This window comes from Rhinatrema bivittatum, chromosome 1, assembly GCF_901001135.1.
Source record: "Rhinatrema bivittatum chromosome 1, aRhiBiv1.1, whole genome shotgun sequence".
Lineage (NCBI taxonomy): Eukaryota > Metazoa > Chordata > Amphibia > Gymnophiona > Rhinatrematidae > Rhinatrema > Rhinatrema bivittatum.
Window position 1 is genome coordinate 724,482,422 of NC_042615.1, and position 21,899 is coordinate 724,504,320.

Below are 21,899 nucleotides of genomic sequence, written 5' to 3' on the forward strand. Positions count from 1 at the left end.
AAGGCAAGCGGGTTCAGGAAGCCGAGCGCGGCAATGAAGATTTATGCCCTTTTCCCCCTTAGCCGGAGACCAACCTTATACTCAACCGAGATGGGCTGAGCTCAGGTAAAGGGTAATTAAAAAAAAACAAAACACACACACACAAAAAACCCCCCAGCAAAAAAAAGGGGAGTTGAGTAGGGATTCCCCCCCCCCCGCGGGCTCCATGCTAGGTGTACGATCCAACGGTCATTCCAGTGGCGTTCAGGGAACGACAGCCTGGCAGATTGAGCAGACCTTGCGACTATGCCTCACTTCAAAACTCATCTGCTCTGCCGCGGTGGCGATTTCATGCATTTGTTTTTTGGGTTTTTTTTGCACCGCAGACTGCCCTCTTCAGTCTCTGTTGGATTATGATTCTGCACCTGGTTGTGCACTCGATTGTGCAGCCCTTTGGCGCCTAGGAGTGCTTACCCAGGCATCCAGTTATGCACACACTCGCTTTTTTTTGTGCACGCACACATGCGCCTTTTTTGCACGCATTATCTGAGCTTCCTGAGGGAGCTCAGATTGGCTACTTGTATAGCCACAGTGTTGTGCACCTAATTTATGGGTGCACAATTATGTTAGGGCATATTAGTAGACTGATGGCCCCTATAGTGAAGAAACCTAAGTGCATCTCAACCTGGCATTTTCTCAAATTTGTGTCAGCGCTGTTTGGAGGCTCAGGGAGAATTACCTCCTTCTGATTTTACTAAGCCTGGTTCTTCCCAGCCTGGTACAGGAAAGGGTCGTCTGATTTTGGAGCTCCCCTAACTGGTTCGTCAGCAGAGGAAGGTAGTTCAGTGGGCACAGGACAGTTGCCCCCTGGTTTTGGCATGGATCCTTCTGCCTTTTCTGGGGTAGACTCCTTCATTCAGGTGCTGTCCCTTGCCCCAGCCAGCCTTAATAATTCAAGATTGCAAGCGGTGAAATCCCGCACGCTTGGGGCTGCGGGTAAGCATCGGGGTATGCCTGGAGCCAGCCTTTCCAATAGAGATCCAGATGGCAGGGATGATTAAGCCGATCCTTATTCTCTGGAGGATGGGGAAATTCCTCTGGGATTGGAGTCTTCTAGAACTATTTTGAGGTTCTTTCATAGAAATGAGTTAGCCTATCTAAATTCCCAGACATTGAATATGCCGGGAGTACCTGGGGCTGAATTCATGTCTGAGCCAAAGAAACATCCCATTTTGATTTCCTTGTGTAAAGCTTCATGCTTCTTCCCTATTATGAAGGTCATCCAAGAATTAATTGAGCTTGAATGGGGCGCCCCAGAAGCTAATTTTAAAGGGAGATGAGTCTTGGAAGCACTGTACCCCCTGGAAACAGTCGCAAGAGAGCAAGTAGGTTTTTCCAAAGGTGGATGCTCTTGTGTGTGCCGTTACCAAGCGAACGACTATTCCCATAGAAGGGGGAGAGGGCTTGAAAGGTGCACAGAATAGTAGGATTGAGGCTATCCTTAAGCAGGCCTTTGACGCAATGGCAATGAATTTGCAGATAGCTTCCTGTTCCTTGGTGGCTTGCTCTTGTTTATTGCTCTCTCAGGAGATTGATGAATCTGGTGTACATTCCAGGGCAGTGATGGAACCAGCAGCTGCCTTTTTGGCAGATGCAGGCTGCGATTTGGTCCGCACTTCAGCCAGAGGGGTGGCTTCGATAATAGCAGCTAGGCTTCAGTTGTGGCTCAGAAATTGGCCGGCCGATACAACCTTGAAGGGCTTTACAAAGTTGCCCTTTAAAAGCTCGCTCTTTCCTAGCATGTAGCCAGATGGACTCAGAAACAATGGGTTTCTGCTCTTCTGCCAGCAGATGGAGATGGAGTCAGGTTTCAAAGCTGACGTTACCCTAGATTACACCCCTGTAGTGACCTCAGCCCTTCAGTATTTCTTTGTCTTCAGCAGATATGGACATGCTTTCCCTATGGAGATCACTGTACTTTTTTGGAAGAAGAAATTCTACTTTTAAATTAAAGAAAAGATTGAGCCCCGCTTTCCTGTGGTGATACCTAAAGTTCCCACCCCCAGTTGAGAATTCCTGAGGTGATTTCTGAGATCCTTCAGAGGTGTGCCTTAGTCCAGTAGCTGATTCCCGCCGTGTACTTTGCTGCTGAAGCAGCTGAAAGGCAGCGGGTGCAGGAAGCTGAGCATGACTGTGATGGTCAAAGCCCTCTTCCCCGCAGCCAGAGACAAAGTCCCTCATGAGAGGCTTCTAAGAAAACTAAAAAGTCATGGGATAGGAGGTGATCTGGAAAGGAATACGACCAGTGAGTTTATCAAATTTGCGGATGATACAAAATTATTCAGAGTAGTTAAATCACAAGCGGATTGTGATACATTGCAGGAGGACCTTGCAAGACTGGAAGATTGGGCATTCAAATGGCAGATGAAATTTAATGTGGACAAGTGCAAGGTGTTGCACATAGGGAAAAATAACCCTTGCTGTAGTTACACAATGTTAGGTTTATTTATTAAATTATTCATTTGACGGTTTTATTATACCGACATTCATTAGGGATATCACATCGGTTTACAGTAAATGAGAAACTACTCTTAAGTGGCGCTTGACAGGTAACGTGTAAAACAAATAAATACAATGCCATAAACAATATATATGTCTATATGTATATATATCTAATATATATGTATAAATGTATATATATGAGGATATAAACGAGGAGGGTAAATATACAGGGACCTATATACACAGCACTAAAATTACTTATAAGGTTGCTTACAATATGCTAAGGGAAAAGTTCCATATTGGTTACAGAAGAGAATCTGTATTGAAGTTAACAGGTACAGAATAGAGGAACTTATTAGTTCCATGTTAGCAACTGCCACCCAGGAAAAAGATCTAGGCATCATAGTGGATAATATTTAAAATCGTCGGCTCAGTGTGCTACAGCAGTCAAAAAAGCAAACAGAATGTTAGGAATTATTAGGAAGGGAATGGTTAATAAAATGGAAAATGTCATAATGCCTCTATATTGCTCCATGGTGAGACCGCACCTTGAATACTGTGTACAATTCTGGTCGCCGCATCTCAAAAAAGATATAGTTGCGATGGAGAAGGTACAGAGAAGGGCAACCAAAATGATAAAGGGGATGGAACAGCTCCCCTATGAGGAAAAGGCTGAAGAGGTTAGGGTTGTTCAGCTTGGAGAAGAGACGGCTGAGGGGGGATATGATAGAGGTCTTTAAGATCATGAGAGGTCTTTAACGAGTAGATGTGAATCAGTTATTTACACTTTCGAATAATAGAAGGACTAGGGGGCATTCCATGAAGTTAGCAAGTAACACATTTAAGACTAATTGGAGAAAATTCTTTTTCACTCAACGCACAATAAAACTCTGGAATTTGTTGCCAGAGGATGTGGTTAGTGTAGCTGGGTTCAAAAAAGGTTTGGATAAGTTCTTGGAGGAGAATTCCATTAGCAGCTATTAATCAAGTTTACTTAGGGAATAGCCCTGCTATTAATTGCATCAGTAGCATGGGCTCTTCGTAGTGTTTGGTAATTGCCAGGTTCTTGTGGCCTGATTTGGCCTCTGTTGGAAACAGGATGCTGGGCTTGATGGACCCTTAGTCTGACCCAGTATGAATTTTTTTTTTTTTTGTGGTTAAGAGTGGGCTGTACTGTCTGTTTGCTCTCCAGTCTTCAGTGCATTCTGCTTAACTCCTGTCTTCAGATTGATGTCACTTTGCAAGCCAAATATTTCAGTGCAAAGCAGTTGAAATTGAGTTTGAGCAGTTGAGTTTGTTACTCGGACATTCCAATACATCTGTATCCACTGTTATCTCTCTCTTGTCTCACCACTTTCTCAGATTCTCCCAGCACAAGCAGGATGGTAGTCCTCACATATGGGTGACATCATGAGGATGGCGCCCTATCACGGAACACTTTTGTCAAAGTTTCTATAACTTTGACTGGCACATTGAGCGTGCCCAGCATGCCACTAACCCTGCATCCAACAGGGGTCCCCTTCAGTCTCTTTTTTTTCCGCACAGCAATTGCATCACGGTTCTCAGGAGCTCTGTGAGATTTCCTCACAACTTTTTTCTCATGGAACTCTTCAAAACCTTTTCCCCATCCCGGGGTCCCCCCATTGACTGTTGACCTCTGCTTGCATCGGTAAGTTTTTACCTCGTTCTTTGCAGTCGGTACCAGACATTGCTCTTATCGGTGCCCAACGACCACCGACTGCGCGCCGCGTTTATTTTTTCAAAAATGGCCACCAGTTTTCGGAAGTGCTCCGAGTTTCCGAGGACTATGTCCATTACGGACCCGCATGATGTCTGCGTTTTATGCTTGGGGCCTTCCCATGACGTCCAGCTGTGCACCAGTTGCACCCAAATGACTCTGAAAGGCTGCCGGGCCCACTTAGATAAAATGGAACACCTATTCAAATCTAAGCGCTCAATCTGTTTACTCCGGCGAAGAGTGCACCGACTCGAAAGCGGTCTTCGTCATCGACCCCCGTCGCCATTGACATCTCAGCACCATCGAGACACCAGTGACTGCTCAAGGAGCGAGTACCGGTTCCAGACAGCGACCTGAAAGAGAAGAGAGAGCCCCCCCGAGGAGCGGGTACCCCAAATAGAGTAAGTCCAATAATGGAGAGGCAGAGTAGCTAGGTATGGAGAGCGAATCCCATCCGTAAGGGGTTCTTCAGTACAAATACCTGAACCTTGCTAACTCTATTAGCTAGCAGTAGCGTAGGCCTTTTGTATCCAGGATGCGTGACGTCATCACAGGGGGACGCCCCTGAGGCTCGAGCCAAAGAAAGTAGTAGAAGCAGGGCCGCGTGGCGGGAGGTAGCGCTCAAGCCGGACCAGGGACGCCAGAGAGGACGGCAGGCAGATTCTGCGGCAGCCAAACGTCCGTCAACTGCAGGAGGAGTCGCCAGAGAGGTAAGGAGGGCAGAGTGGAGATGTCGGGCAGCGACATTCGTAACACATGCTGAAGCCTGATCCAGTACCTACAATATTGGCTCCACTACTGGAAAGACTAGACACCCTCATTGGCGCACTTCCATAGGTGCCCGTGCCTTCTGGACCAACGATGCCTCCGAGGCCGCCGATTCCTCCACCGCATCGACCCCGATTCCTTTATCATCGGACGATGAAGACCATGACCCGTCGATGCCGGACCCGATTCCAGGGCCATCGTGTATATTACCACCCCGATGCCCATCGAAAACACAGATACCATCGGTGCCTGCAACGGCCTCTGTGTCGCTTCACTCTTTTTCGGTGCCTCCACCAACTCCATTGGTGCCACCTCCTGATCCGACTGGATTAGGGCTTCTCCCTCCATCAGAAGACCCACAGGGTGCAGGAGACCAGCCATACGATCCCTGGAGTGATGATTCCTCTGACTCCCAGGATTCTGGGGACATCCCATTGGAGCCTTCATCTCCAGAGGAAAGACAGCGCTCCCGTCCAGAGGAACTCTCATTTGGAAGCTTTATAAAGGAAATGTCTGAAACCATCCCTTTTAAGCTGCAAACTGAAGAGGATGCCAGATACAGGATGCTGGAAGTTCTGCAATTCGTGGATGCTCCCAAGGAAGTGATGGCAATTCCAGTCCACGAAGTTCTGCTTGACCTGTTACATCGTACCTGGGAGCACCCAGGAACAGTTCCACCGGTGAACAGGAAAATTGATGCTACCTACCTGGTTCAATCAGCTCCAGGATTCCAGAAAACCCAGCTCCCTCACCACTCTGTAGTGGTTGAATCCGCTCAGAAGAAAGCTAAGAGGTCCTGGCCTCATTCTTCTGCCCCTCCTGGAAAAGAGCAGAAATCCTTGGACGCCTTCGGCCGTAGAGTATTTCAGGGTTCTATGTTAATGGCATGTATAGCAGCCTATCAGCTATACATGACACAATACTCTAGAAACCTCTGAAAGCAAGTTCAGGATTTCTCTGAATCCCTGCAGGAGGAGTTTCAAGAGGGATTGAATTCCATCCTCCAGAAGGGCCTGATGCTGGAAAGCATGAGGTCAGAGCTGCCTATGATATCTTTGAGACTGCCTCCAGAGTGTCAGCAGCAGGCATAAGTGGTCGACTTTTGGCATGGTTGAAATCTTCCAACTTGCGTCAAGAAGTCCAGGACAGGTTAGCAGACCTTCCATGCGCAGGGGACAATCTGTTCAGTGAGAAAATCCAGGAAGCAGTTGCGCAACTCAAAGACCATCATGAGACATTGCGTCAACTATCTACTGTTCCCTCTGACTTTTTGTCTACCACCAAAAGACCATTCAGAAAGGATCCCAGGAGACTAACCTATAAAACCCATAGGTATTACCCTCCTCCATCCCGAACTCGACCAACCAGACCCTATCAAAAAGGTCAACCTTGTCAGCACAGGCCTCCAAAAGCCCAACCAGCTCCCCAGACTGGTCCTGCATTGGGTTTTTTACTCCCTTCTAGAGAACAGCACTCAACCCCTGCCTCCAACAATATTTCTTGTGGGGGGCTGCTTGTGCCACTTTACCAACATATGGCACAAAATTACAATGGACCAATGGGTCCTTTCTGTGGTTGCCCACAGTTACCATCTAAACATCCTGGCGCTACCACCGGACTCTCCACCTCATCTGGTGTGGAGCTTAACCGACTATACTCCACTTCTCGAGGCGGAACTCTCAATCCTCCTGCAGGCCAATGCCATAGAACCGGTTCCCCGACTGCAGCGAGGAAAAGGGTTCTACTCCCGATATTTTCTAATTCTAAAAAAGTGAAGCGGCATTCGTCCGATATTGGACCTTCGTACCTTAAACAAACATCTCCGCAAGGAAAAGTTCAGGATGGTCACCTTGAGCACCATGCTCCCTCTCCTACAAAAGGGAGATTGGTTCTGCTCTCTAGATCTTCAGGAGGCGTATGCCCATATAGCCATAAGCCCTCCTCATTGAAAATACCTAAGATTCTTAGTCTGTCACCGGCATTTCCAATACCGAGTCCTACCATTTGGCTTAGCATCAGCACCCCATGTGTTTACAAAATGCCTCACAGTTTATCTACGACAACACAACATCCACATCTATCCATATATAGATGATTGACTGCTCAGAGGTCCATCCAAGGAGGTAGTACTACAATTCCTCCATCTCACTATACAACTACTGCAGTCCTTGGGTTTTCTCATAAACTATTCCAAGTCCAATCTGACTCCGTCACGTACCCTCTCCTTCATCGGAGTGGATTTAAACACCATTCAAGCGAAGGCGTTCCTCCCAAAGGACCAAGCACGCACATTATTAAACTTGGCCAAAGCAATACAAACTCACCGAACGACCACAGCTCGTCATCTATTAACCTTACTATGTCACGTGGTGTCTACGGTTCATGTTACCCCAATGGCTTGTCTAGCCATGAGAGTAACACAATGGACTTTAAAGTCCCAGTGGTCCCAATCATGTCAACATAAATCCCACATTGTCCACGTCACCAGCCAGCTTCATTTCTCACTAGCTTGGTGGATACAGGAGTCCAGTCTTCAGATAGTACTACCCTTTCAGTCTCCAGAACCTCAGATTACACTGACAACGGATGCCTTTAGCCTCTGTTGGGGAGCCCATGTCGTCAACCTGCAAACCCAGGGAACCTGGACTACAGCGGAATCAAAGCCCCAGATACATTTTCTGGAGCTCAGAGCAATACAGTATGCCCTATTCGCTTTCCAGGATTGCCTATCCAACAAGGTAATCCTAATTCAAACAGACAACCAGGTAGTGATGTGGTACCTCAACAAGCAAGGGGGCACAGGCTCTTACCTGTTATGCCAAGAGGCAGTGCAGATCTGGGCCTGGGCCCTCTCACATTCCATGCTATTGAGAGCAACCTACCTGGCAGGCATGGACAATGTAATGATGGACAATCTCAGCCGGACCTTCCATCCCCACGAATGGTCCCTAGATCCCACTGTAGCGAAATTAATTTTCCACCAGTGGGGCAGCCCGCACATAGACCTCTTTACGTCAGTTCACAAACGCAAAGTGGACAACTTCTACTCTCTACACCACCGAGGGATGCCTTCGCCCACTCGTGGACAAAGGATCTTTCATATGTCTGCCCTTCACTTCCACTCATCAGCAAGACTCTCATGAAGTTATGGCAGGACCGGGGCACGATGATCCTCATAGCCCCTCACTTGCCGCGACAGGTTTGGTTTCCCATTCTGCGCGACCTCTCAGTCCAGCAACCAATTCGCCTGGGCACAGATCCAACTCTGATAACGCAGAACAACGGACTATTGCGTCATCCGAACCTCCACTCCCTGTCTTTGACAGCATGAATGTTGAAAGGTTAATACTACAATCCCTTAACCTTTCCGACAATGTGTCCCAGGTCCTCGTAGCTTCACAAAAGCCTTCTACTAGGAAATCTTATTGTTCCAAATGGAAAAGATTTTCCTTGTGGTGCACAACAAAGGGAATAGATCCCTTTTCCTGCCCCACAACAAGGTTCCTGGACTACCTCTGGTACCTTTCGGAGTCTGGTCTACAAACTTCCTCCATCCAAGTGCATGTCAGCACCATAGCTGCTTACCACAAAGGCATAGGAGATGCCCCGATCTCGGCGCAACCCCTTGTAGGGCGCTTTATGAAAGGCTTGCTCCAACTGAAGCCTTCACTGCGTCCTCCGGTTCTGGCATGGGACCTCAATGTGGTACTAGCACAGCTCATGTGACCTGTGTTCGAACTCCTGCGAGCCAAGTCACCTCACTTGGAAAGTGCTCTTTCTTCTTGCTTTAACATCAGCTCGCAGAGTCAGTGAGCTACAGGCGCTGGTAACATACCCACCTTACACAAAATTTCTCCATGATCGTGTGGTACTCCGTACTCACCCTAAATTTTTGCCAAAGGTAGTGTCTGATTTCACTTAAATCAATCCATAATACATAAGAACATAAGAAATTGCCATGCTGGGTCAGACCAAGGGTCCATCAAGCCCAGCATCCTGTTTCCAACAGAGGCCAAACCAGGCCACAAGAACCTGGCAGTTACCCAAACACTAAAGATCCCATGCTACTGATGCAATTAATAGCTGTGGCTATTCCCTAAGTAAAATTGATTAATAGCCATTAATGGACTTCTCCTCCAAGAACTTATCCAGACCTTTTTTGAACCCAGCTACACTAACTGCACTAACCACATCCTCTGGCAACAAATTCCAGAGCTTTATTGTGCGTTGAGTGAAAAAGAATTTTCTCCAATTAGTCTTAAATGTGCTACTTGCTAACTTCATGGAATGCCCCCTAGTCCTTCTATTATTCGAAAGTGTAAATAACAGAGTCATATCTACTCGTTCAAGACCTCTCATGATCTTAAAGACCTCTATCATATCCCCCCTCAGCCGTCTCTTCTCCAAGCTGAACAGCCCTAACCTCTTCAGCCTTTTCTCATAGGGTTGCTGTTCCATCCCCTTTATCATTTTGGTTGCCCTTCTCTGTACCTTCTCCATCGCAACTATATCTTTTTTGAGACTACCCACATTTTTTCCAAAACCTCACTCACACCCAGGTGAGCAGCCCCTGCATTCCTTGGACTGTAAACGTGCGCTTGCCTTTTATTTGGACCGCACTGTAGCCCATAGGAAGTCCACCCAACTGTTTATCTCCTTCGATAAAACCAAACTGGGAGTTCCAGTGGGCAAGCAGATCCTGTCCACCTGGCTGGCGAACTGTATTACCTTCTGCTACCAACAAGCAGGCCTTCCTCTACAGGGACGCGTGAAAGCGCATTCAGTAAGAGCCATGGCATCGTCAGTAGCACACCTCCATTCTGTAGCTCTTGCTGACATCTGCAGAGCTGCCACATGGAGCACTCTCCACACATTTGCAGCTCGTTATTGTCTTGACAAGGCTGGCAAACAGGATTCCATCTTTGGCCAGTCTGTCCTGTGTAATTTGTTTCCAGTTTAATAACCCAACTTCCTTCCTGTGACCCACTGTGAAACTCAAGCTGCCCTCATACCCAAAACCACCCCTGTTGTTGTGCCTGTTGCACATCTTTGGGTGCTTTTGGTTCACTTACCCGGGCATCCTGTAGCTCGCTATTGACCCATATGTGAGGACTACCAACTTGCTTATCCTGGGAGAAAACAGAGTTGCTTACCTGTAACCGGTGTTCTCCCAGGACAGCAGGATGTTAGTCCTCACGAAACCCGCCTGCCACCCCGCTGAGTTTGTTTCGCTTACGTTTTCTTATTTTATTTTTCACTCGTACTTTTTACTACAAACGAGACTGAAGGGGAACCCCTGCTGGATGCAGGGTTAGTGGCATGCTGGGCATGCTCAGTGTGCCAGTCAAAGTTCTAGAAACTTTGACAATAGGGCTCCCTCCTGATGATGTCACCATATGTGAGGACTAACATCCTGCTGTCCTGTGAGGACAGCTGTTACAGGTAAGCAGCTCTGCTTTCTGTTTCTTTCTCCCTGGGTGTTCTGCTGAATGTAGATAGTATCCTAGTGTGCTGGTACTGGGCATTTATTGTTTATTTGGGATGAACAGAAAGAAAGGAAGAGAAGACTCCCAAAACAGTTTTCCTCCTTGAGATTTTAGTTCAAAGCAGCTGCTGACATGTCTGCATTCTATTCACTTTTTTCATCTTTTTTTTTTTCTTTGAACTATATGGACCAAATAAAACAACCTCAGGCAGGGATGCAATAAAGAGAGGAAAACAAAAAACAATCCCTTCCCTTTTTTTTTTTTCAGGGGGAGAGCTTAAATAATAAAGATGGAGGAGAACCCTTGGGAAGGGGGAGGATTACAAAAAGTCTGAAGCCCAGATCTAGAATCCGGAAGCCCCCTAGTCTAGAGCTGTACTCAACTGCTTCAGATCACAGCCCAAGTTGCTTGCCTGCTTTCTGTTGGAATTAGAAAATACTGGCAGGCTGAAGTCAGCACGGGCGCCTATAAGGAGTGACATCAGCAATCTGTTAATCTGTCTCCAGCTGCATAAACACAATTTTCTGATGGATCCACAGGAAAATTCAAACATTTGACCGGGGTGGTAACTTTTTTAGAAGCTGGTGTTGGTTTATAAAATTGATGAACTTTATTTTATCAAGAAAATTGGAGTGCTATGGGGACATCGTTAGTCTGTTGTGTGATGGTTGGCATTTTCTTCTCCTAACAGCAACACAGACAGGTGAGGTTCAGGAAAGGAGCAGTGTCCATGCAGTGGCTGGAGTGAAGGAGGTGTGAGTGGGATATAATCGGCAGGGGAGGAGGAAGGGAAGAAGGAGCCAAAAGCCCTGCTGGCTGTGCATAGGCAAATGGCCCCTCAGCTTCATCCCCTGGACCCTGAAACATATGTTAGGGAACCTGGCTGGGACATGTTCTTACTTGGCTGGATGGTCCAGAGGAGAGGAAAGTAAGCCAGGTTGCACCCAAAAGTAGCCATCACAGCAGTCTGTAGTTGCTGAATGTTTCCCTTTAACCTATGGCTCTGTCCTTTTGTTTCCACTATGGAAAAGGTAATCTCTCTGACCTACTAGATTAGCCCTCTGTTTAGAGTTTCTCTAAGTGGGTACGAATTTTGAAAACAATATGTGGCAAGCACTTGAATGTTGTTTTTGCAACTCTGAAAGGGATCATATTTAAAGTCTACACTGGTGGCATATTCTTGCTTTTTTTTTATCTGTTTAGGATTTATATATGGCTTTACAAGGATTTTCCTTTAAGTCGGAGGATATTGAAGAAGCTATGAGAAATACAGTATTATATGGTGGAGATCTTCATTCTGCACTGGACTGGCTGTGCCTAAACCTCTCTGATGGTAAGCAGAATGTTTTGGAGCAGCAGAGGAATAGCCATGGCTATTCCTCCTATGGGGGCTGTTGCACATCCGGGTATTATCTGCTCTCTGTATAAATTGACTAGCCCTGCCCTAGCTATTCCACCCCACTTAAAAGGTGCTTTAATTTCAGTTCTCTCTCCTACTGGGTTCCTTCTGTGCTGTTTACATGGCTGTTCTCTAGGCTTGCGTTTTTATATCTGTGTAGCCTGCATCTAAAAGGCAGGAAGATGGATAGTTCACATCACAGAATTCTGGTGAAATAGAGGGAGAAAGGTAAGGTGATTGGTGGGGCTCTGAATATGTTTTCATATAAGGTTTTTACCTTTATTTGCATTATAAGAGATGAAGCAAGAACAATGCCACTATGATCATATATTATTTTATTTTCCTTATGTTCGTTTTAGTCTGGTGGTTTTTTACTGCTCCTTCTGGGCTTCCAACTCAGTCGGAACTGACCCTAACTGGACAATGTCACCATAAGCTTTCATTCACAACTTGTGGGATTTTTTTTATTCCTTCTATAACCTTTCCATTGCAGTGACCATGGCTCTGTTCAGAACCCAATATGTGTACACTCTGAATTGCACATATAAATGCTGTTGTGAAGTGACTGCATGACTGTGTGCCAGAAAGTCACAAAATAGTTGAGCCCTCCCCACTATGGCCACATCTGAAGAAGGAAACACTCTGATGCTAATAGTCTATCTTCAGCAATAGAACAGATTTTTTGCAGATCTTGTGGAGAACTGTGGTAGAACTTGGGATGGTGCATGTCTGTAAGCAAGGCATAGCCTGCACACTGTAAAAACTTTGGTGCTAGTTTTGGATTATAGTGAACTGATTTCATGGAAAAGGTATTTTCCATGTGCTGGTGCTGGCTCAGTTACGCAGATTTCTTACCTACACCACTTCTGTTTTATTAGACTCGTCAAAGAGCATAAGATTGTGTTTCTGTGTTTTTTGGGGGGCAGGTTTCTGTAACGTTACTCAATTAGGCTAAATCGGTGGTTCACAACTTTTTTCCCATCGTGACACACCTGTCAGACCACGCTCACATCTGTGACTCACTGCTCATTAGAGTTCATGGCAGAAATAAAAAAATAATAATAATAATAAAGGCCCAGTGTTATTTTTATTGTTAAGAATGTCACAAGGGAAAGATAAGTACTCTGTCTGAACAGAAATTGCATAAATAGTAAACATCCCATACCAAAACAGCACCAATTTCCAGCACTCAAACAGTAACCACCTTACAAGGCAAAACTAAAAATATTACACCAGGCCTTAAAACGCCAATACGCCTCCTATAAGGAAAATGGACCAAGCCAGGCTGCTATAGAGCCCTGCACAGAAACTACACGCCAGCAGAGAACCTCACCTGAATCACATGTGCTGACCTTCACCTAACAAAGAATAAAGAGACCATAAAACATAAGTAGAAACATTTTTATTATTTAAGGTTTTTTTCTACTGACATTCGTTTGCACATCATGCCGGTTTACATAGAACATTGTTAACTGGAAAAAAGGAGTTACATGGAACTGATTCAGGGTTAATACAGGAGTTAAGGAACTTAGGAAATTCAGGAGAAGAGAAACGGTAATACAATAACTCTATGAGAGTGCAATAAAATAACTATATGAGAAAACTGGCTATGTGGTAACATAGTGGAGGTAAAACAAATTGTGAGATTATAAAAGGCAATATAACAGGCATGAACAAGGGAGGGAATGGAAGAGGAACCAATTGTGGTGTTGTAAAGGCAATGAAATATGCCAGAGTAGGGGGGGGGGGGCATGATGGCGATAAAGGGATGTAATGGTTTGGGCTGAAAAGTTAATCTGTGAATGAAGTGGAAGGTGTTAGGGGTAAGCCTGTTTGAAGAGCCATGTTTTGAGTTGGTTTTTGTTTTTTTAAATTTTTGAGTACATTGCTCTTGTCTGAGGTTAGGAGGCATGGAATTCCAGGCTGATGGACCTGCAATCGATAGAGCACGTTCCTTAGTGGAGTTGAGATGGGTTAGCTTGGGCGAGGGGATGCGTAGGGTTCCTTTGTAGGAAGATTTGGTTGGTCTGTTGGCTGTGTGGAATTGAATTGAGTCGTTTAACGAGCACATGTTCTGGTTGTGGAGGGTTTTATGTAAGATGGTGAGTATTTTGTAGATGATACGGGAGGAGATGGGAAGCCAGCGGAGATCTCTGAGGATGGGTGTAATATGGTCTTTTTTGAGAGTATTTGTGAGAATTCTGGCAGCAGAGTTCTGAAGCATTTGTAAGGGTTTAATAAAGGCTTTGGGGAGACCAAGGAGTAGGGAGATACAATAGTCTATTTTGGTGAGTATGGTGGCTTGCAGAACAGTGCGGAAGTCATTTTGGTTTGGTGGAGTGGTCTGAGTTTGTGTGTTAAGTTTAAAATAACATTCTTTCGTGGTTGAGCCTATAAATCCTTTTAGGTTGAGGTGATTGTCTAAGGTGACGCCTAGGTCTCGTACTTGCTGTGAGAATGTAATAGTTTGGGGTAGTGCGCTTTTGGAGTTATTGGGTGGCGAGATGAGCATAAATTCCGTTTTGGATGTGATGAGGGCCAGATTAAGGCTGTTAAGAAGGCTATTGATCGAGGATGGTGCGTTTTCCCAGGTTTTAAGTGTGTGGGCTAAGGAGTCTGTGATAGGGATGAGTATTTGTACATCATCGGCGTAAATAAAGTGAGGGAGGCTTAAATCAGAAAGTAATTGGCACAGGGGAAGCAAGTAGATATTGAAGAGGGTAGAGGAGAGGGAGGAGCCTTAAGGCACACCCCTGGATAGGTGTATAGGTTTAGATTCAATGTCGTCAATTCTAACGTTGTAATGTCTATTGGTTAGGTATGATTCAAACCAGTTGAGAGAGGTTCCAGATATACCAATTTCTTTGAGACGGGTTAGTAGGATGTTGTGGTTTACTGTGTCAAAGGCAGAGGATATGCAGACAAAAACTGAACTGGAAACCACAAAAACCAGAGAGACTATATGCAGTGTAACAAAGGAAAAAGAGAAATATCACCAGTCCTCATAAAACAAATCAAGAAATATAAAATTGATAGCAGTAAAACTATAATAATAAAAAGAACAGATTATTTTGAAATAGCCGATGAATGGAATATCCGATAATTAAAAACTCATATCAAAAATTTCTAGATAACAAAATATTTCAAAATAGCAGGCACAAAGACCCAATAATGAAAAATATTAAGGATATAAAAATGCTTTGCTCTGCATACCTGGGAACGTTTCATATCCAGGTGCCCTGAGATTGTTTTGAATTAGTAGGAGGAGGGATGGTTTGCTTGCAACTTCCTCCTCTCTCTCTCACACAAGCTGTCTCTCACACTGGCTCTCAGTCACGCACATATACACATGCTTTTTCTCGCTCACATATATACGCTTTTAATCACACGTTTACTCACATGCTGTCTTTTCTCTCACACACACACACGCTTTCAATCGCACACTTACTTATGCACAGACTTTCAATCACAGACTCACATACGCTCTCATCTACACCGGCTCTCAATTACACACATGCTCTCTTTTTTACTTATACACACAGGCTCTTAATTATACATATGCATGATTTGTCTCACTTACTCATACAGGTTCTCAGTCATACATTTACATTCATGCTACCTCTCTCACATGCAGGCTCTCAATCAAACAGGTTTTCAGTCACACACTTACACATACAGGCGCTCAATCACTCAATTTACATACATGCTGTCTCTCTCACACACACACAGACAGGATCTCAAACACATATGCTCTTTCTCTCTCCTATCTCTTCTCTTCCGGGGGGACCAGGAAGTGTGGTGACTCAACACACTGGTTGAGAACAGCTGGGTTAAATAGTTAGCCGAGGGAAGTTTTTGGAGAATCTTTACTAAAATATAGTAAAAAATGTTAAAGGATTTTACACAGAAATAAAACATTAGATGTCATGGGAGTATTCAGTGTAATCACTGCAGAATTTCAGAGAAAGGGTGGTGGATGTCTGGAATGAGTGAAACAGTAACTGAGTTTGAGAGAGCACAGGATAAGCACAGATGATCCTTAGTTACTGTAAATGAACAGAGCAGAAAGCACAACCTAGCGGCATGTAATTAAGTATCAGGATCCTCCGTTAACAGGAATTATAAACATATTGGTAGTATTAAAGGACCAGAAAGAAGAGAATGAAAAATTGGCGTCATAATCTACTTACAAACTAATGACCTAGCTAGAAACCAAGTCTGTGTAGTGCAAGAGAAGTTAAAGAAATTAGGGGAGGATTTTTAGCAACCAGCAAGAACAATAGCATTTTCTTATTTTTTTATTTACACTTTTTATTAATTTCACATCATTACATCATGTGAAAAACAGGAAAAAGCATATTAGCCAGGTAATATACAGGAAAATTATCCAAAAACTAACATTTCCTAGCGTGTAGCAGATGGACTCAGGACCAATGGGTATAGTGTACTCCTGATAGCAGTTGGAGACGGGTCAGATTTCAATCTGACGTCAGCCCCTAGTACATATACCCCTGCAGGCAGTACAGCTCTTCAGTATTTTCCGTCTCCATAGCAGTTAGGGACTATCTGCACGCTCTTGCAGCGTTAGAACCAATTCAAGAAGAAAACCCAAATTTGAAGACTAGCCCCGCTCTCCTGCGGTGATACCCTCGGGTCCCTCCCCCAGTTGAGATTCCCGAGGTGATTTTCGTGGTCCCTCGGAGGTGAGCCTCGGTCCAGCGGCCGAATCGCGGCGAGGACCTAGCCCCCAATCCCGGTCACGGCTGAGAGGCAGCGGGTGCCCCCTCGAGCGCGGCGGTGAAGGTATTTGCCCTCTCCCCCCGCAGCTGGAGACCGCCCGGAACGAAACCGGGAAGTGCCGAAGACAAGGTAAGGTAGAAATCTTCAGCGTCGACTCCGGTCTCCGAGGTTCAAGGAGTCGCACAGGTCGCCGGCCGGGACCAGTGCCGCCGGGTTGATCCGCCCTAGCAGGGCCAGGCCCTGGTTAGATCCAAGGGTCTACCCACGTGGAGACCCTCCGAGATAGTCGCCATCTTGGCCCTATTCGCCGCTCCGCTCATAGCCTCTGGCCGGGCGCACAAGTTTACTTAGGCGCACAAATTACATGTGCGCATAAATTTACACGCACGTATTCCTTGTGCGCATAAGTTACACTCACAAGGGCCACGCGCACAAAATATACGCGCGCCTACTGGGCTAAGCGCATAACCACGACTTGGGCGTACTACTGCGCTCACAACCCACACGCACATCTAGACGCGCTGGAGCGCATAAGGGTTTACGCGCCAACAACCATGGCACCACCAGAAACAGAGATAAAGGCTCAAGGTCTCTGCCCAGCATGCCATATCAGAGCCGCACAAAGCGAGGAGGCCAACACCCTGTGCGCTTAGTGCGAGGAGGCCCTGGGAGATCCAGCCCAGGCCCAGTCCCACTCAGGGCCAAGTAATAGCCCCTCAGTGGGTACCCCGGACCTTGCAAATCCCAGCAGGACACCCCCACAAACGGGGACCCCCAGGGACCCAACGCCCCTCAGCTTGGATCCAGCGTCTATCTCATGGGTGGAGTTCTTCAAAGGGCTACACACCTTTGTTCACATACAAACAGAACCCCTGGCTGACCAGCCACATCCTCCACCAGAGGACCTTTGTGCCCTGAGCCCCTCAAGGCCTAGACAAAGGTTTCCACTGCCCAGGAGCCCCACCTATGGGGTCACGGACAACTCTGAAGAGGAAACAGAGCCCCTAGAAGAGGGGGAACTCCCCCCTGGGACAGAGCCTCACCGAACCATGAGACGCTTGCCGAAAACCTATCTAGTGATAAAAAAGATCAGAAATTGCATCTAGCAAAATTGATTCATGCTGATTTTTTTTTTTTTAAAAAGCCCCTGACACAGCCACTGTGCGAAACTCGGCCAGAGTTGGGCTCTGTTTAAATATATGTGCCAATAAATATCTTCAAGCCAAGGCGACTGGTCTGTCTTGCTTCTGTTTGCCTTCTGGCTTTGACAGCCCGTCTTCTGGTCTGCTTTGTGGGACCATTTAGTTCTTATATTAGACACAAATGAATAATAGGTCAGTGTTTTATTTCGTCCACACTTGTTCATGATTTTATGACTGTATCCTATCTCTCCTATCTCTCTTTTCCAAGTCAAATATTCCATTTTTTTTCTCTTTTTTTCTCATGTGCAAGGTATTCCCTACCCCTATTCATTTGTATTGCCCCTGTTTGTACCTTTTCTAGATACACACTTTTTTGTAATGGGTAACCAAAACTGCACATGTTGAATATAATATTTTGAATTTTTATCCTGGCTTTCCAACTAATGTTCACTGGCTGAATGTACATAAAGGCTAACAGAATAGTAAAACTTGAAAACAAAGCAGAAAACATCATATAAATCTCTGGGCTTGGCCAAGTAATCAAAGCAATGGGCTAAGAACAGGGTTCAATCCCTACTGATTCTCCTTCTGACCTTGGGCAAATCACTTAATCTCCCATTTCCTCAGTTACCATTCAGATTGTCAGCTCTTCAGGCCAGGGAGTTGTTATACCTGAATACCAATAATATCGTAAGCCACCATGAGCATTAGTAGGAAAGGTGGGTGGTGGTGGTTAAAAATCTAAAATATATTTAATACCATGTGTGTTCTGGTCACTCCTATCTCAAAAAAAGAGTGTACCTAGAAAAGGTACATAGTGAGGCAATACAAATGATTAGGGGTATAGAATAACTTCCATAGGGGAAAAAAGAGAAAAAACTAAAATCTTCAGCTTGGAAATGTCACAAGGAGTGAGCCCTTAGACTGTGGCGTGATTGCAGCCTAGCAGGTAAAACCCACCAAGCCTACACTAACAACTGATTCCCTCTGGACCTAGGATTAAGTTCACCTATACCAACCCCTTCCCATGTAGGAAGAGCCCTTGTGTTCTGGGGCCGGCAGGACAGATGAGGTCCCTGAGAGTGAATGGATGGAATCCAGGATCAGTCAGGGCAGGCAGCGATCAGGCGGTGACGGTATCAAGGTGGAGGACAGGCAGCATTGGTATCCAAAGTCAAGCACGAGATCAGTCCAGAGGAAGAAGCAAAAGTCAGGAGCTGGGACAAGGAGGAGACAGGAACAGGAGCGAGGAACCAGGCAAGGACAGGAGCTGGGACAGGAACAAGAGTAGACAGAGACAAGGGGCAAGGCACAGGTCAGGAACAAAAGGAGGCAAGGATGTGCAACATGCATTGAAAATGCAGGAGGGACCTGTTGTTGAGGCTTTTGCTAACATAGTAATGATAGCAGAAAAAGACCAACTGGTCCATCCAGTATGCCCAGCAAATTTCTTATAGTACTAACTGCTGAAGGCTACCCACTAACCTAGCAACATTTTTATGGGATGAGCAACCATGATAATTCAGACAATGCTGCAAGAATGTGCTTTATGTTTGGACTTGGCCATAGAAGTAGTCTTGCAATTTTTCCCTAATGTATGTGTATCAGTTCCCCAGACCGTAAAAGTCAGGGCCCAGTGTTGGCTGTCGCTGAATCCAATTCCTCTCTTATCACCATTGTTGAAGTGGAAAGTGATATTGCGATTGCATCAGAATCATGAAAGCCAGTTGGTTAAGGGTAGCAAGTTCCTCTCCATGCAGGTTACCCAATGCACCCTTTTCTTTGCTGGTAGTCTGGCGGCGCCTTAAAAGGACAGTGGGCCGTGATATCATGAACAGGTGCTGTGGGCCATTTCCTAGCATGGGGCCTTTAATTATAAAAAGGATGCATGCACGCGCACCTAGGGAGATGCCCGATGAATGGGAGCATTGTATTGCTCAGGCCATATCGGTGGTGGGGTGCAGCCGGTTACGGGACCGTCCTATGGCCGGTCAAATGTTACAGGAAAAGAGATTGAGGAGAAAAGATACTCACAAAATCATGATAAAGTGTGGACAAAGTAAACAATGAACTATTCATCTGTCTTCTAATACAAGAACTAGGAAGAAGCCAACCTTGGCATCAGATTTCACTTGTGGAACTCACTGCCACAAACAAAGAGCACAAGACAGCAATAACTAGTTCCCTGTACGTACCAGGATCAGTCCAGACGGTGGTTATGTCCCCCGTCCAGCAGATGGAGTCAGAACAGAGCTCGAGGGTGGCACCTCATATGCTAGCGCACCCTCTGCTGGAGCTCAGTATCTTTCTGACTCCAGCAGATGCGAGTTGGGGAAATCAGGATTTCCCAGGGGGACAGGTTTCTTCTTTTCTTTGGCTCTCCTTTGAGTTCTTGCTGTCATTTTTGTTCCTCTTTGAAGGGTTGGATCAAGTTAGTCTAAAAAAAAAAAAAAAAAAGTAAATAAATTGCTGTTCATGTTGATTTTTGAGGAGGCGTTTCTTCGAGCTCTATTCTGCCTCCTCCTGCTATTCTGTACTTGCGCGTTGGGGTAAGTGTGTTTTCCCTTGTGTTTTTTTCTTGCTTTGCAGCTGAGTTGGCCGGTGACTCCGGTTTCTGCGCGCAAGTGCTGACAGTCCCGAGGCCCGGCAAGTCTTTTTCCTCGGGCCTGGGCGCACCGGCGGGGGGTTTTCCCGCCGGTGCCTGCGGACTTGTTGGGCGGGTTGTGAAGGCCATTCCGGCCCCCCCGCGGTGCGATTTCATTTCGGCCCCCCCCGAGGCGGACTTTCGTCGCGGCATTCGATGCCGCGCTTCTCGAGGTGCGAGACCTGCGGAGAGCAGGGGTCTCGCTTCTCGAGGGAGGGGGTTTGCCCGCGCTGCCTTCCCGAGGAGGAAGGCGCCGCGCACGGCTCGGGTGCGCTCCCGACCCCCCTCTCTCCGTTGCCCGGGAAGCGTGGGCCGGCCATTTCCTCGCCAAGGGCGGGAATGGCGGCCATTTTGGAGAGGGAGCTTGGCGCGGAAAACGGCCGGGAGGAGGATGCCGCGGCTCGGGGCGTCCCTCGTCTGCAGTGCAGCCCCGAGGAGGGCTTGCCGAATCGTCTGCCCCAGGAGCCCTCTACTTCTAGCGCGCCTCCAGGCATGCCATTTTTCTCCCCGGATTTTATTTTAAAACTGCATAGGGCTTATTTACAAGGCCTAGCAGATCCGGGGGGCGCTATGGCTGGACCGCCCTCTCCCAAGATCCCTAAGCTAGCTTTGCCGCCCACCGGGCCTCCGGGCCCGGCTGGGGCAGCCCCAGGAACCCCTGCTCTGCCATCCCCGCCTCGCGCTGTGGGAGCGGCTTCCACCCCGGGATTCGATCCCTCTGACCCTCCGGAGGCGCACGCGGATGGACAGACGGAAGGAGACGATCCACGCGCCCTACGAATATTCCACAAGGAGGAGCTGCAGGATCTGCTGCAACAGACGCTGCAGGAGCTGGATTTGGATCCACCGCCGGATCCGCCGGCGCCCGTGGCTCCAGCGGTGGCGACGTGCTCTAAGAAAGGGGATCCAGTCCTGGCCGCGCTCAGGCCTCGGGCGAAGGCGTTTCCGGTTCATGAGTCTTTTCTGCAACTGCTTACTGGAGAATGGGACGCCCCGGAGGCGTCCCTGAGGGTCTCCCGAGCCATGGAAAAATTGTATCCGTTGCCGGAGGATTTCTTAGATCTCGTCCGGGTCCCTAAAGTGGATTCGGCGGTCTCTGCGGTAACGAAGAGGACGACGATCCCGGTCACGGGCGGGACGGCCCTACGGGACACGCAGGACCGCAAGCTGGAAACGTTCCTCAAAAGAGTGTTTGAGGTCTCGGCCTTAGGCATGCGTGCCGTCATGTGTACCTCGTTGACTCAGAGGGCGAGTCTCCTCTGGGTTCAGCAGCTCCTGACGTCCCAGCAGCTGCCTCCGGAAGAGGCCGCTCAGGCCGACAGCCTGGAATCGGCCATTGCATACGGGGCGGATGCTCTGTATGACCTCTTCCGGGTCCTGGCCCGGTCCATGGTTTCGGTGGTGGCAGCTCGTAGGCTCCTATGGCTTCGGAATTGGTCGGCGGACGCCTCTTCGAAATCGAGCTTAGGATCTCTTCCGTTCCGGGGGAAGTTCCTCTTCG

General features: G+C 47.0%; 1 protein-coding gene across 1 annotated transcript in view; it reads left to right on the forward strand.

The window, feature by feature from the left end:
- DHX29 (DExH-box helicase 29) overlaps positions 1 to 21,899 on the forward strand; it is a 226,813-nt gene that overhangs the window by 13,333 nt on the left and 191,581 nt on the right. Inside the window, exon 4 of the mRNA XM_029577204.1 lies at positions 11,677 to 11,806. Coding sequence (XP_029433064.1) covers positions 11,677 to 11,806 — 130 coding nt within the window. The remainder of the gene's footprint in view (positions 1 to 11,676; positions 11,807 to 21,899) is intronic.